Source organism: Sapajus apella, unplaced genomic scaffold, assembly GCF_009761245.1.
Source record: "Sapajus apella isolate SASKATOON/1434 unplaced genomic scaffold, GSC_monkey_1.0 scaffold228, whole genome shotgun sequence".
In the NCBI taxonomy this organism is placed as follows: domain Eukaryota; kingdom Metazoa; phylum Chordata; class Mammalia; order Primates; family Cebidae; genus Sapajus; species Sapajus apella.
Window position 1 is genome coordinate 500,219 of NW_022437168.1, and position 16,080 is coordinate 516,298.

General features: G+C 42.8%; 1 protein-coding gene across 8 annotated transcripts; it reads left to right on the forward strand.

Moving 5' to 3' along the window:
* The first annotated feature begins 281 nt into the window (after window positions 1-281).
* Window positions 282-15,367, forward strand: ZFP62 (ZFP62 zinc finger protein). 8 transcript variants are annotated; one of them, XM_032271311.1, is made up of 3 exons: window positions 282-368; window positions 9,294-11,645; window positions 14,012-15,367. In XM_032271311.1, the coding sequence occupies exons 2-3, from the start codon at window positions 9,404-9,406 to the stop codon at window positions 14,086-14,088; spliced, it is 2,319 nt and encodes a 772-aa protein (XP_032127202.1). In that variant the 5' UTR covers window positions 282-368; window positions 9,294-9,403; the 3' UTR covers window positions 14,089-15,367. The 8 variants fall into 8 exon arrangements, with proteins under 8 accessions (XP_032127202.1, XP_032127204.1, XP_032127205.1 ...); XM_032271313.1 differs by having other exon boundaries at window positions 14,330-15,367; XM_032271314.1 differs by having other exon boundaries at window positions 12,711-15,364.
* The last annotated feature ends 713 nt before the right edge of the window (window positions 15,368-16,080 follow it).

The window sequence follows — 16,080 nt, forward strand, 5'->3', positions numbered from 1 at the left end:
AGGTTTTCAAAGTCTTTTTAGGCCTTGGGTTTGGGAGCCGACAACGGGGGTTGGGTAGGCAAGGGATGAGGTCACTGCCAAGCTGGCGCACCAGCGGGGTGGGAATGTGGCCTGTTCCCCGGGAGCACTCCTAGGGCGCGCTCCCTCCTGGTACACCCCAATGCCTGGCCGGGGGCGCTTCCGGTGCTCACGATCAGGAGGGGCTGTAGCTCTCCGGCCAGCCACCAACCAGCTGAGAAGACAATCGGTCCCCAGCCCGGCGCCTTCCGGGCCCCTCCCGGATTCCCCCATTTCCCGCCAGGCCTCCACTTCCGGGAACGTCCCTGCACCCTCCTGGCAACTAATCACGTGTTCAGGAACACAAGCAGGTGGGTAGGCAGGTATTTACTTTATTACCTGTGCCCCTCTCCCACCCCACCCCAGAAGGTAAAGTGCACGGAAACAGGAAACCCCGCCCACCGTCTCCTAGTCGCACCCGGAGCGCGCGCACTGCAGGGGGCATTCAATAAATAGCCGAGGAAGGCGTTCGTTCCCTTTCCTCCAGCCAGGGCCGCCGGCCCGGACCAGCGAGTCAGTCCTCCAGCATCCCAGAGAGGGCGCGGAAGTACCCCAGGGGTGGCGCGGTTTCTTCCGGCCGTGCGGTCCGCGCTTTTGTCCCGCCGGCGGCCGTGCTCCCGCGGCGCCGCCACAGCCAGTACGTGAGTCCGCGGCCGCCCGCTCTCCCGCCCCTGGCCCTTTCCTGCCACGCCCTTCCCTTTTTGATCCGGTCTTCGTTGCCCCGGGGGACTCGGGCGGGATCTGGGAGTAAGCGTGCCCCTTCCCTCACACATCTCAGTTGGCGCGTTCCTGGGGAGCGGAGGGGAGGGAAGACCTCGGGCAGGCAGAGGGGTGTAGGACGCGCATTTGGAACAGACTGGGCTCCCTGTGGGCCGCAGCTGCCACCGTATGAACTGACCAGCGTCTTGTTAGGGCTGCTCAGTGTTCTGAGAAGGGCCTATGCCCCACTTCGGTGTTCTTCAACTATTCATCCCTGTCTTGGATGGAAGGGGATCCCTGAAAATTAGCGCTTCAAAATACCCACCATTTCGTGCTCCCACTGCAGCTAAGTTTAGCCCTAGGACTTGAGAGTGATTGCGAGGGCAAAGTATTCCCGCGAGCAGAACAGGAGTTGACTAGGTAGGGAGAGGTGGGACGAGTTTCTTAAACCCGGGGGACAGCCTGCGGGAACCCAGGGTTGGGACCGGAAAAGCTAAGTGGGGAGTGCCAGGGCAGGGTGTTTTAAGTAGGTGGCTAGCAGGAGCATTTTTTTGTGAAAGCTCACGGCTTAAAAAATAATAATAATCTGAAATGTAATACATTCATATCGCTGGGATATTAAAAATATGAAAAGTTACCAGTGAAAGATTTCCTCTCACCCCACTTAGCTATCTTCCTAGGCCCTACCCTCTTACGTAGTCACTTTTGTTCCTTTGTGTCTTTTCCAAATTTCTTTTTGCAAATACTGGCAAATATTACTAGTTAGTTCCCCCTTTTTTTTCACACAGGTGGTAAAAATCGTTTTAACCCCTTGCTTCTTTATCTTACTGGTCTCTACACATGCCAGAACACAAACAGTTTGGTTTGGTTTGGTTTGGTTTGGTTTGGTTTGGTTTGACAGAGCTGTGGTAGGTATTGGATGGGCCATCGTTTGGATGTTTTCGATATTCTGTCATTTTTTAGATCTATTCGGGGGCATTTGGGTTGTCTCCAGTTTTTTGTTACTTCAAACAATGGTATACTCAATACAGTGTATTAGGGTAAGGATTTTTAAAGAAGAAGCTAAATAGCCATTTAAAAAAATCTTGTTTTACATTAACTCAACTAGTTATTGGCAGACTGTTACATATAACAAGTTACGAAAATCATTCATGTAGAGTGTTTAAAAAACAAGTAAGACTAAGTAGTCCTTCCCTCCTGAGACTTGTCCCTATATGTAGTCTTACACTAGCCTAATCACTAATTCTGTCAATGACTCCAAGACAGTCCCTGCCAGGTTCGATTCAGAAAATCTCTCAGCTTCCCTTTTAGTATCTCCTCTGTTCACCTTCTCCCCTAGGATAACTAAGAATCTTCTCCACTGCTTGGTATGAGAATATTCAATTTCAGTTTTTTACTTTAAGGAAAAATCACCTTCTATTCTTATTTCTACATTTAATCAATAGAACCAACTCACATTACCTACATTCCTAATATTCGTAAAACAAATGCAACAATATCTAGAACACAAACCATATTGTCTTCTCATCTGCATATCACTTCTCTATTCCTCAGTGCCATCTTTCATTTGCACATTTTCTCCCTCCTAAGTATTCTTTCTTCTGGGGTGGTGAGCATTTTGTGGCCACATTGTGTTTCACATTTCCTTTGATCATATCCAAATCAAATATAGTATCCAAGAACTTAAGGTATGGTATCCACACGTGACACTTGAGGTAGTAGATTGTCTTGTGGAATATGACTGGACTCCGCAAATTCAAAGTAGTTGCTGGCTAGTTGCAGTCTATTAATAGGAAGGAATTTTCAGCCAGAGTAGGCCACATTTCCTCTTTTATGAGTTGTCTAGGCTCTTGAAAAGTGGCTCCTGAGTCTCGGGGGCAGAGACAGCAAGAATTTAGGGCAGGTTCTTAGTACGTATTTGCATTCATTTTCCTAGGCTTTGGTGATAGAGCATGAACAAGAAGCACAGAAGTGCCCAGACGTCATTGGTCATATGTAGTTTGGAAGGAGTGGATAGCATTCTGTGTCTGACACTTGACTGATGTAACTAGACTATTAGAGTCATGCTACATGTTGAAAACTGGTTAGAAAGGACTTGCCCATTCAGCCTTTAGAACTTTTAAACAATTCAAAACTTTCTGGGTCTTTCCATGGAAGAGTTGTGTTTTGGGGGGTAATTCATTACTTGTGTCATAGGGGACACATGACTTAGCCACCACATCAGTCTTCTTGATTGGTTTATAGTGACTTTCTCCTGGAACTCCAGGACTCAGTCCTGTCTCGCCTCAATCCATTGTCCCACTGTAACTAGTATGAGTTATCTTTTTTTTTTGAGACAGAGTCTTGCTCTGTCACCCAGGCTGGACTACAATGGCACTATCTTGGCTCACTGCAACCTCCACCTCCCAGGTTCAAGCGATTCTTGTGCCTCAGCCTCCCAAGTTGAGTAACTGGGACTGCAGGTGTGCACCACCACACCTGGCTAATTTTTGTATTTTTGGTAGAGACAGGGATTCGCCTTGTTGGTCAGGCTGGACTTGAGCTCCTAGCCTCAGGTGATCTGCCTGCCTCTGCCTCCCAGAGTGCTGGGATTACAGGAATGAGGCACTGCACCTTGTCTGATCTTTTTAAAAATTTTTTCTTATGAACTTACATATACCCATCATTCAGATACAGCAATTATCAAGATTCTGCTGTTTAACTTTTCCCTTTTTATTTTTTCTTTATTTAAATGTTTTAAAGCAAATTCTAGGTACCATGCCATTTCACTGTAGACTTCAGTCTGAATTATTTCAAAAAAAAAAAAAAAAAAATGGGGGCAGGCACAGTGGCTCACACCCGTAATCCCAGCACTTTGGGAGACTGAGGTGGCAAGATCACCTGAGATCAGGAGTTGGAGCCCAGCCTGACCAACATGGGGAACCCTACCTGTAATAAAAATACAAAAATTAGATAGGTGTGGTGGCAGGCACCTGTAATCCCAGCTACTCGGGAGGCCGAGACAGGGAGAATTGCTTGATCCCAGGAGGCGGAGGTTGCAGTGAGCTGATATGTACCATTCCACTCCAACCTGGCAACAGAGCAAGACTCCATCTCAAAAAAAAAAAAAAGACAGTTCTAACATAGCCACAATGCCATTATTATGCCAGCCTAAATTCACTCTGATTCCTTGATATTATCTAATAGAGGTGGGCACACTGCTGGGCTTGTGGACTGTTTATGTATGGCCTGCAAACTAAGAATGATTTTTATATTTTTAAAGAAATGCTTAAAAAAACAATACGCAGCAGTTCTATATGGCCCACAAAGCTAAAATATACACTGCCTGATACTTTACAGAAAATGTTTGCCAACCCCAATTTAATAAAGTAATTTTTCCAAAACACATATCCAGGGTTGCTACTTCTTTGCCCACCTGTCTGGCTTCCCCTTTGTCTTCCCCAGATGTCTTGAGGGGACTGAACACCAATTCCTCTATAGCTACTCTCCCTTGGCATTCTTCCTGAAGCTCTTCCTGTAGTCCATCCTCCACTCCCACCATCTATACCCTGTATTTGCCTCTGTCATTTTTATAACATGGTTATTTTCCTACCAGACTCTCCTACTAATCTGCAGGCGCCTCAGTGGCAGGGCCTTGTCATATCCATCTCCTTGGTTGGGAATAGCCCAGGGCCTGGAAAACAAATGGGATACAGATAATAATCTAAGTTCCTTGTGTAACACTCAGTCTCAGAAATAACTGATGCTAGAGTGCATCTTCAGTATTGTTTATAAGGATAACTTAATGTTGCGTTACATTCTTTTTATTGCTTTTACATGTTGGCAGCATTTACTCTAGTGCTTTTCTGCCTGTGTTTTTGACAGATCTTAGTATTGATTAATATAAATTTCAAGCCATCTATGTTCAATGAAGATGCATGTTTATATTAATCCATTTTGATGTCACTCATAAAGAGGATTGGATGAACTATATCAGGTGATAGGACATTGTACCCCTAACCCAAACAGTGGGGTTTAAGCAGAGCTAGAACAGGGAGGCCCCTGGTCTTCACCTAGGTTAGAGAGGTAAGTAGCAAAGTATCTGTGATTTTAGGCAGACCAGACCAGTCAGCAGCCAGTCTAACATGGAATCCCAGAGAACAGGAAGAAAACTAATAATCCACTTGTCAAAGAGACAAAGGATCAGGCTGAGAATCAGTGGAGTGGCAATGAGGGATGACATTTGCACAGGTGGCTGGTGCAGAAGGCTTTAGGTGCCACAGTAAGTAGCCTGGGAGAATTGGCACTGCCTAGTGACCAGGTGTGCATCTTACAAAAACTCTTGACAGTGGTTGGAGAAAGAATTGGGCAGGGGTAAGAGTGAAGGTCAAGAAACAATGGCAGTAGTGCAGAAGAGAATTTAGGAGGCTTAAACTAAGGCCTTACCAGTAAGAAGGAGGTGGGGGATAGGGGAAGAGCTTCAGAACTATTTAGACAATAGAATCAGTGGTCTTAGGGGCTGTTTTGGATGTGGCCAAGGGAAATAGAAGAGCCCACTTCTGACTTAGGCAAAGGGGAGGGCAAGGTGGATATGAGGGTCTGTAATTGAGAGGGATCTTGGCCAGAGATGAGGACCTGAGAGACAGCTTATGGGAGTGCTTGGAGCCATGCAGGGCTCCTAGGGGAGTATGTGGAACCAGAAGAGGAAAGGCTCAAGGTGGAAGGAGGGGCCAGGAACATCTGGGGGCAGCAGCCTGCAGGGCAAACACAAGCCTGAAGAAGCTAATGCTATGTGGTCTGAGTAGAAGAAATGAGGCATGAGGGGAGTGGGATGTAAAGACCACTTTTTCCAGGTACAACAGGCAGTAGGGTAGCAAAGCAGTACCTGGAAGGGAAGGTATAGAAGAGGAAACAAATTTGCTTTTTGACATTTTTGCAACTGTTTGGTAATAATTTTAAGTGCACAGAAAAATTTCAAAAATACAAACAGTAAAAAGGTACCCATTACCCAGATTTACCTGCAGTTAACATTTGACTTCATTTTGTCCTCTTGCTCTCTTTCATACATACAAATATTTTTCTAAACCATTTGTAGTTGTAGGTAAGTTAAGTGTATCATGGCCCTTTATCCCTAAATAATTCATTGTATATTTCCTGAGGATTGGGATAGTCTCATATACCTACAGTACAGTTTTCAAATTGAGTAAATTTGAAGTTGATACCTCTTTTATCTAGTCTGCCATCCATATTCCAGCTTTGTCAGCTGATATAATTTTTTACTATAATAGTTTTTCCCTCTATTACAGATCCAGTCAAGGTCAGGAATTTAATATAGTGGTCAAGTCTCTTTAGGGTTCTTTAATCTAGAACATTTCTACAGCTTTTCTTTGTCTTTTATGAAAATAATATGTGTATTTGAAAAATATAGTCCCCCCCCTTCCCTCCACCCTCTTTTTTAGTAGAAAACATTTTTTATTTTGGGTTTATCTGATGTTTCCTGATGCTTCAGTTCATATAATGTATTCTCAAAGATGATGTGTCCTTCTCCCTACTAAAAGCATAGTATGTCCATCTGTTCCACTGGAGATGTTAAATTAGAACACCTGGCCAAGGCATTGTCTCTTTACTGTTGAATTTTTCCCACTTGTAAATAATTTAAGCATTATAAATATTTAAGACCATGCAGATATCCTGCTCCTTATCAGAATTTCTGCCTAGACTTAGAAATCATTGATGATTCTCTCCTGATCCAGCCTTTATTCTGATAGTTGCAGAATGCTGATTTTTCCAATTCTGGTATTCCTTCTACATCTACCAGCCAGAACTCACATTCTGATATAAGCAAGAGGCCTCCCTTTCTCTCCTGTTTGTACCTGTGTAGACTTATGAAATCCTATCTTCAATGGTTTATATCACTATACTTAGTTATACATTAGTTATACATATATGTATACTTAGTTATACATATGACTTAAGTTATTATGGTGCTTAAAGTTATTATGGTACTTGAACACTGAGTGTTCAAGCTAGGTCTTTTTTTTTTGAGCCTGTCTTTGCTTGCTGGTGTAACACGATGTTCATCTTGTATGTTTTCTGCCCTCAGCCTGGAATCTGCCATTTCTTTGAGAAGTTCTGGTTCCTTTTAGTAAATAATGGTAATAGAGACCCAGAATGAGGGTACTAGATGTGTTCATTGCCACTGGGATGTTATTGTTTTTTGGTCTTTCAGCAAACAGAGCTAGGAAATATATGCATACAGATATACAGACTTGAACATACACATATGTACATATATATAATTTAGAAATCGTAAGTTCATACCAGTACTTTGAATTCATCCCAAGGTTTATTCTTGCCTTCCTCTATTCCTTATTTTTATGTCCCTTTCTCCAGGAGATCCCTAACTCCCAATAAAATCAACACATTTACTTAGGTTCTTATTACATCTAAAATTGTTTCAGAATTGCTTTGTTGATACTTCTACGTAAAACCTGCTAACAGTTTAATTGTTTGTATCTCTTCCAACTGCCCCGCCTTCAGCTTTTCCCAGACTGAATATACCTATGTAGTCAAATATGTTTCTAAGTTGCCTGGATTAGTTCTGTGTTTCTTTTTAGTTTGTTCTCTCCCTATGGTTGTGGTATTCATGTGAAATGCAAACAGGTTGATTTGTTTCCATTTGTTTTCTGTTTTAGCAGTTTTTCCTCTTTCTCGTCGTCATTGATGTTTAATTTTATTCTTTGAATATGTAGAATATTATCATGTATTTTTATAGTAAAAGCTATTAAAAAGGCTATATACTCAGAGTCTCTCTCTCTCTCTCTCTCTCTCTCTCTCTCTCTCTCTCCCCCCCCCTTCCCCTCATCCCTTCTTTTCCTTTCTCCACACTCCTCCTTTGTAGGCAATGAACTTCATTGTTTTCTGGTTTATCATTGCTGTAAAGAGAACCACATACGTGCTTGTTTTCCTGTTTTCTTTACTACACAAAACGTAGCATGTATGTTACTCTTTGTCACTTTGCCCTTTTGACTTTGGGATATACAGACTGCTCCCTATCAATTCAGAAATTTTCCTCATTCTTTTTTAGCACTCCATTGTGCATATGTGCCAGTTTATTTAACCAGTCTTCTGTGCTTGGACATTTACATAGGTTTCCAGATTTTTCAGTTACATATAATGCTATAATGAATCACTCTGTGCATGTACGTTTTTTGTATTGTTGGCAGTACATCCTCAATATAAATTCCTAAAGCAGGATTTCTGTGTAAGTGCATGTATGGTTTTGTTAGATATTGGCAAATTCCCCTCAAAAGGCGCTGTGCCAGTTTGCATTCCTAGCAGTGTCTGAGAGTGCCTCTTTCCTCCACAGCCTCATCAACATTATATTGTCAAGCTTTGAACATTTGCTAATATGACAGGTGAGAAGTGGTATTTTATAGTGGTTCTTATTTGACTTTCTCTTATTGTGAATCAAGTTGAATGTTTAAGGGCCATTTTAAATAATTGTCCATTCGCCTTCTGCCTGTTTTCCTGTATGATTTTTAGTTTATTTTTCTTCAATTTTTGAAAATGTTTCAGTCTTTTCTTGCATATGAGTCATAGAAAGCTTTCTCTGTACTCAGGTCATAGAGGCATTCGCCCATGTTTCCTAGCATTTGTACAGCTTTTTTATATTTAGATGTCTGTTCCATTTGGAGTTTATTCATGTGTATGGTGTGAAGAATGGGATTTAATTTTATCTTTTTCCGTATGGCTTCATAGTTGTTACAACAATATTAAAAGACCATCTTTTCCCCACTAATTTGAGATATCATCTTTATCATTATGTAATTTCTATGTGTACCTGGGACAATGTCTGGACTTCCTGTTCTATTCCATTTGCCTGTCTGTGTACCAAGACCACACTCTTAATTAGAGAAGTTTTGTAATATATTTTAATATGTAATATGCAGGTGGCCTTCTTTCTCATCTCTGCAGTAACTGTCTTCATGATTTCATAGGCTCCTCCCTGATACCTCTCCCCAAGTACTAATTTCTCCTCTTTAGTTTTGTCTGTGCTCTGCTGATTTGTCTAACTTTTGATAATAAAAACAAGTTATGCCCAACTTTTGATAATAAAAACAAGTTATGCCTAACTTTTGTCCTCCTTATGAATTTTTCTGTCTTCTGTTCTTCAGAGATTTCTTCTGCCCTCTGTTTTTCCATGACTGGATGACATTGTTAAAAAACTAAGTGGTGTCGCCCGTGATTCTGTGCATCATTTCACCTTTCCCTATGCTAAGCTGCTATGCAAGAATAGAAAAGCTCATTGTTCCATTGAAAATCCAGGGCTCTAACATTTTAACATTAGTTTCACAGGGGCAAAAATTTTGTCATATTTCATGTAATATCCCTAGTACTTAAAAAATGGTACATGGTACCCATCACAAAGTATGTTGCCAGTAAATGTTTGTCGAGTGAATGAGCAAATTTTGTTGTTTGTTGTTATTCCAGTTTTTGTTGTGGTTGTTGTTGTTTTAAGAGAGTGAACAAGTGTCCTTTTCATTTTCTTGGTTTAGTGTCACATTTGAAGACGGGCACTGAGGATGAGGAACCAACTGAAGAATATGAAAATGTTGGAAATGCAGACTATACGTGGCCAAAAGTGAAAGGTCTTTACAAGGATTGTATGCCTGAATCTAAGGTTGGTGACACATGTGACTGGGATAGCAAGGTAGAGAAACAACAGGAAAAGCCTCTGGGAAACAGGGTAAAGGAAGACAGAAGCAGCATCAGGGAAGCGATCAGCAAAGTTAAGAGTACAGCAAATATAAAAACAGAACAGGAAGGTGAGGTGTCTGAGAAGAGCTCACATCTAAGCCCACAGCATATCACACACCAGACTATGCCTGTAGGACCGAGAGGCAGTGAGCAAGACAAATGTGTGGAGAACATTAATGGAACCTCCCACCCCAGTCTACAGCAGAAAACCAGTGCTGTTAAGAAATTACATAAATGTGATGAGTGTGGGAAATCCTTCAAATATAATTCCCGCCTCGTTCAACATAAAATTATGCACACTGGGGAAAAGCGCTATGAATGTGATGACTGTGGAGGGACTTTCCGGAGCAGCTCGAGCCTTCGGGTCCACAAACGGATCCACACTGGGGAGAAGCCGTACAAGTGTGAGGAATGTGGGAAAGCCTACATGTCCTACTCCAGCCTTATAAACCACAAAAGCACCCATTCTGGGGAGAAGAACTGTAAGTGTGATGAATGTGGAAAATCGTTCAATTATAGCTCTGTTCTGGACCAGCATAAAAGGATCCACACTGGGGAGAAGCCCTATGAATGTGGTGAGTGTGGGAAGGCCTTCAGGAACAGCTCTGGGCTCAGAGTCCACAAAAGGATCCACACAGGGGAGAAGCCCTACGAATGTGACATCTGTGGGAAAACCTTCAGTAACAGCTCTGGCCTTAGGGTCCACAAAAGGATACACACGGGTGAGAAACCTTATGAATGTGATGAGTGTGGGAAGGCCTTCATTACTTGCAGAACACTTCTCAACCATAAAAGCATTCACTTTGGAGATAAACCCTATAAATGTGATGAGTGTGAGAAGTCTTTTAATTATAGCTCTCTACTCATTCAGCATAAAGTCATCCACACTGGAGAGAAACCTTATGAATGTGATGAATGTGGGAAGGCTTTCAGGAACAGCTCAGGCCTCATAGTACATAAAAGGATTCACACTGGAGAGAAACCTTACAAATGTGATGTCTGCGGCAAAGCATTCAGCTATAGCTCAGGCCTTGCAGTCCATAAAAGCATTCACCCTGGGAAGAAAGCCCATGAATGTAAGGAGTGTGGGAAATCGTTTAGTTATAACTCACTTCTTCTTCAACATAGAACTATTCACACTGGAGAGAGACCTTATGTATGTGATGTGTGTGGGAAAACGTTCAGAAACAATGCAGGCCTCAAAGTCCACAGGAGGCTTCATACTGGGGAAAAACCATATAAGTGTGATGTCTGTGGGAAGGCCTATATCTCACGCTCTAGCCTTAAAAATCACAAAGGAATCCATCTTGGGGAGAAGCCCTATAAATGTAGCTATTGTGAGAAATCCTTCAACTACAGCTCTGCCCTTGAGCAGCATAAAAGGATTCATACCAGGGAAAAACCCTTTGGGTGTGATGAGTGTGGAAAAGCTTTCAGAAATAATTCCGGCCTTAAAGTACATAAACGGATCCATACTGGGGAACGACCTTATAAATGTGAAGAATGTGGGAAGGCATACATCTCTCTCTCGAGCCTTATAAATCATAAAAGTGTACACCCTGGGGAGAAGCCCTTTAAGTGTGATGAGTGTGATAAAGCCTTCATCACATACCGAACCCTTATAAACCACAAAAAAGTTCATCTTGGGGAGAAGCCCTACAAATGTGATGTGTGTGAGAAATCTTTTAATTACACATCACTCCTTTCTCAGCACAGAAGGGTCCACACTAGAGAGAAACCTTATGAATGTGATAGGTGTGAGAAGGTCTTCAGAAACAACTCAAGCCTTAAAGTTCATAAAAGAATCCATACTGGGGAGAAGCCCTATGAATGTGATGTGTGTGGAAAAGCCTACATCTCACACTCAAGCCTTATTAACCATAAAAGTACCCACCCTGGCAAGACACCCCATATGTGTGATGAATGTGGAAAAGCTTTTTTCTCAAGCAGAACTCTTATAAGCCATAAAAGAGTCCATCTTGGGGAGAAACCCTTCAAGTGTGTTGAGTGTGGGAAATCTTTCAGTTACAGCTCTCTCCTTTCTCAGCACAAGAGGATCCACACAGGGGAGAAACCCTATGTGTGTGATAGGTGTGGGAAGGCCTTCAGGAACAGCTCAGGCCTCACAGTGCATAAAAGGATCCACACAGGTGAGAAACCCTATGAATGTGATGAATGTGGGAAGGCGTACATCTCACACTCAAGTCTTATCAACCATAAAAGTGTCCATCGGGGGAAGCAGCCATATAATTGTGAGTGTGGGAAATCCTTCAATTATAGATCAGTCCTTGACCAGCACAAAAGGATCCACACTGGAAAGAAGCCATACCGATGTAATGAGTGTGGTAAGGCTTTTAATATCAGATCAAATCTCACCAAGCATAAAAGAACCCATATTGGAGAGGAATCTTTAAATGTGATATATGTGGGAAGTCATAGTGGCATATCCCAGAAGAGAACCTATGAGGGAGGGAATGCCCTGGATGGGAGCAGGATGAGTATGCCTTTGTAGCAGGCAGAGCTTACCAAGTCTCAGAACTCAAATGGAAGAAATACCTTATGAATGTAAGAATGCATGGGGTCATGGCTTGTAATTTACCCAGTATAAATGAAACCATCCTAGAGGATTGTGAGGAATCCTTTCTATGTGATTTTCAATCAGTGAGCAAGAAAGGTTCCAGTGTCAAGGTAATTCAGCTCTTGCAGGATATAAAATAGTCCATCCTTGAGATAAAAACTTATCCAGATGACGGGATGTCAAACGAATCTTCAAAATTAGTAGACATTTCTGGACATAAAACACACAAGAGGAAAGGACTTCAATTAAAAGTCACATAATCACCATCAGAAAGTTCATGTTTGGTAAATTCTATTACTAGAAATACAGAAAATTCAGGTATATCTTTGAATCCCAATTACACATTGGTCAGTGGGAAAGCTAAGAAGGGCCTCTAGCAGGCAATTTCAGGGAGAGATAGGCTTCAGGGAATATAAATTTATTTAATATTAGTGTTTTTGAAGTATAAACTTGATATAATTGTTTTGGGAGGGGGACAATGATGATGACTTCTGAAACAAAATCTGAATTTCCTTTTAGGAAAAGTAGAAAGCATAGACTTATTATTCTAACAAGAGATAGAGTCACTCTTAAAAAATGCAAGCTGATGAACATAATATTGTGATACATTAGTTGAGTGAATGAAACTTCTTTAAAGTTTCAGATGAACTCCTATAATGAATGATGAATTTGTGATGAGGGAGAACCTGGAAGTGGTATTCACACATATGCAACAATAAAAGGTTCTACCAGGGAGAGGATTTTGACACATTCAGTAATGGAACACATCGTCAACATAAATTTGCGCCTTACATGACGTAATTGATTCAGGGATTCCTATGAATAGGAATGCTGGGAAGGAACGCATTTTGTTGCAGAAGCTAAAAAGCTAAGTACCAGTCCCTCCAGAGAGAAGGAAAGTAATGTTTCTTAATAATCCTGTTAAGTGTTTGTTTTGGAATGTGTTACTGTAAAGATGTCATGCAGTACATGTGTATATTGTCTCTTGTAAAATGTTAACAGATACTTTGTTTAGGGCTCACTCTTTGTCATGGCGTCTGTGGTAGGTAAAGTGGAATTCCAATAAAGAAATTCCTCAAATCAAAACTGGCTGTGAGTTTAGATGGAGGATACCCAGAGCCATTTGTGTGTCAGGTCTTTGTAGGATAAGTTATACCAGCTCCAAACCAGAGAGGGCAGTGGACTCATCCCACAGATGCTAGCAGCTCAACTAGTTTCCAGAAATTAGAAGGTGCCTCCCTAGGACAAGCACAGGTTGGATTTTGAGGGTAGTGGAGCAGTGTGATCCTCATACTGGGCCGGATCCTAACTCATGGGAGCAGGTAGGTTGTGTGCGTGGTAAGTCGCCACACAGCTCTGTCAGGAACATGTAGAATTGAACATAAAATACTGCTGTGTATGAAGCTGTTAACTAGGTAACTCAAAGGTTAAAAATAGACTCTTGAGAATTTAGTAACCTGCTGAGGATACTGTTAGTGGGCTAATCAGTAAAGGCTGAATTCTAAGTCTGATCTCTGGTTTCAGAATCCACTGTCTTTACAAGAGAACAATCTCTAGCCATGTAGTTTCCCATCTCCATCTAGGACTCCTGTCTCTCTAGCCAGATAGCTTCCATGCTCTTTCTAGGAGTATAATTATTTGACTTTGTATCCAAATCCCTACCAGTAAGTTTTGATGGCTGGGGTGGGGAAGGGTGGAGTTGAGGGAGGAATATTCTGATTATACTAGCTCTCTATCCTTCTTTGCACATGACACTGACAAGCCTGACCCTATACACAGACTTGGACTGATTAAGTAAATACTTGAGGATCTGCTAGGCACTGTCCCTTGTCGTAGGTACTGGGTGGGAGAGGATGGCAGCAGTAGATCCTAGTAGATGAGGATGAATAAAGGGAGAAAGGCTATTAGCACAACCACCCTAATGGATGTCTGACTTAGGCTCTGCAGGTGCTCGGAGGACAGTGACCAGGACCAACCAAGTGGGAGGAAGCAATGACATCTGGGCAGGACGTTGAATTGGGTTTTCTGAGAGAGGAGTGGAAACTAGGACGACCTGAGTAAAGACAGTGACGGAAGTGCCCAGGCATCTTCCAGTGAGGTTGGTCTATGGCAGGGCTGGTGTCTGGGCAGGAAGAAGGGTGCCATGGAATACACATTCCCAGTAGTCATGGGGACGTGAATTGGGCTTCCTTCTGCTGAAGATGAGACCAGCTCTGGCTGTTTTTAACCTGAGGTCTCCATGTGCTCCTCACACAGGAGAGCTCCCGTACTTGAGCTCCAGCTAAACCTAATGCACTGCCTACTTTTGGGGAAGATGCAGGCTAAATAACAAAGGAGAGGATGGCCACAGCTCAGGTGGGGATTCTGAGTGCCTCAGTTCCCCAAGCGCCAGACATGGCTCCTACTACGGCCCCCGTCTACTTGCATGCTCCAGAAATGGGTCCAAGTCCTTGAGTGTACCTACAGCCAGATAAAAGCCATTCAGGCTGATCCCAGACATGGTGGGTTCTCCATTATAGCACAGACCCAATGAACTGGTGTGGCTGAGCCTGCTCAGACCAGGGATGGAAGGTCGTTTAGGGACTACCCCCAACCCCTTCCAGAGAATTATATGCAGTTGGGAAAAATAAAGACGGGAAGGGAAAAGCAGGGAAGAGAAAGAAAAAGAAAAAGCCTGAATAAACAATGAGTATGTAGTAGCCTTCCATAGGAGTGCACATCTCTCTGTTAGCAAATTTGTCTGCAGGTGAAAGCCTGGAAAATAATTTCATGTTTCATGTATGGAGACACTGGGTGTGAAACAGTACTGAACGCCAGTCCTGCAATGCAGGGGAATTTTCCTTCACGGGATTCAAAAAGGAGAGGATCACCACCAGGACAACACCTGAAGACCTGTTAGCTGAAGATAGACGTTGGGGACCTGAAGTCTGTCTGCATCAAGACCTTGAGGAATTGGCTCAGCTGTACCTAGGGAGTCCCTGGACTGGGAAGACCCTCCATTCCTCTTCTACAGCTTCAGCTAAGGGCCTTGGCCTAGAGACATGGAGAAAGAAGTAGAATACACTACTTCAATTGTATTCCTACTGAGGAGCCATTCTCTTTTAGACCTGACAGTTCTTCTCAGGCTGTAGATGGTGCCATTGTGCTAAGGAAGCCGTTTGCATGAAACCTGTGTAGAGGCGGTGAAATATAGTGGCTGAGAGTGTGGTGTCTCTGCCAGGAAACCTGGATTCAAATAAGGACTCTCACGTATTTCCAGATGACTTTAGTCAAGTAACTAAGCCTTGTCTTCTTGTGTGTCCTTATGTCTTTTTTTTTGAAACAGGGTCTCGCTTTGTCACCCTGGCTGGAGCGCAGTGTGTGATTTCAGCTTACTGCAACCTCTGCCTTCTGGGCTCAAGCATTTCTTGTGCCTCAGCCTCCAGAGTAGCTGAGGTTACAGGCATGCGCCACCATGCCAGGCTAATTTTGGTCTTTTTAGTAGAGACAGGATTTCACCATTGTTGACTAGGCTGGTGTTGAACTCTTGGCCTCAAGTAATCTGCCCAGCCTTGGACTCCCAAAGTGCTGAGATTGCAGGCCTGAGCCATCACAGGCCACCACGCTGGGCCCTTACCTATCTTTTGTAAAGGTAATAGTGGCAACTTCATAGGTTGTAATGAGGGTTGGAAACATTAATAGCATTAAGGCCCTTAGAAGACTGCCTAGAATGAGAAGTATTTGCATAAGACTGTATGGAGTAAGTCTAGTGAGTAAATGTGGCCCTGCCCAAGGACTCGGCATCTAGATTCTTGGGCAGTGGAGGACAACTCTTACCTGAAAGACAGGAAACTCCCTCAGGACCACCCCCTACTCAGACAAAACTTGAGACGTGAGAAAAGTGATTTTTTGGATGTTCCTGAATTGTATCTTGCTTCTAAGTAAGCAATCCATTGTCTCTAAACAAACGTGTTTTGTCTTTGTTAGGCTACAAAAGGGCTCACCAGGGGGAGCCTCTAGCTGACGCC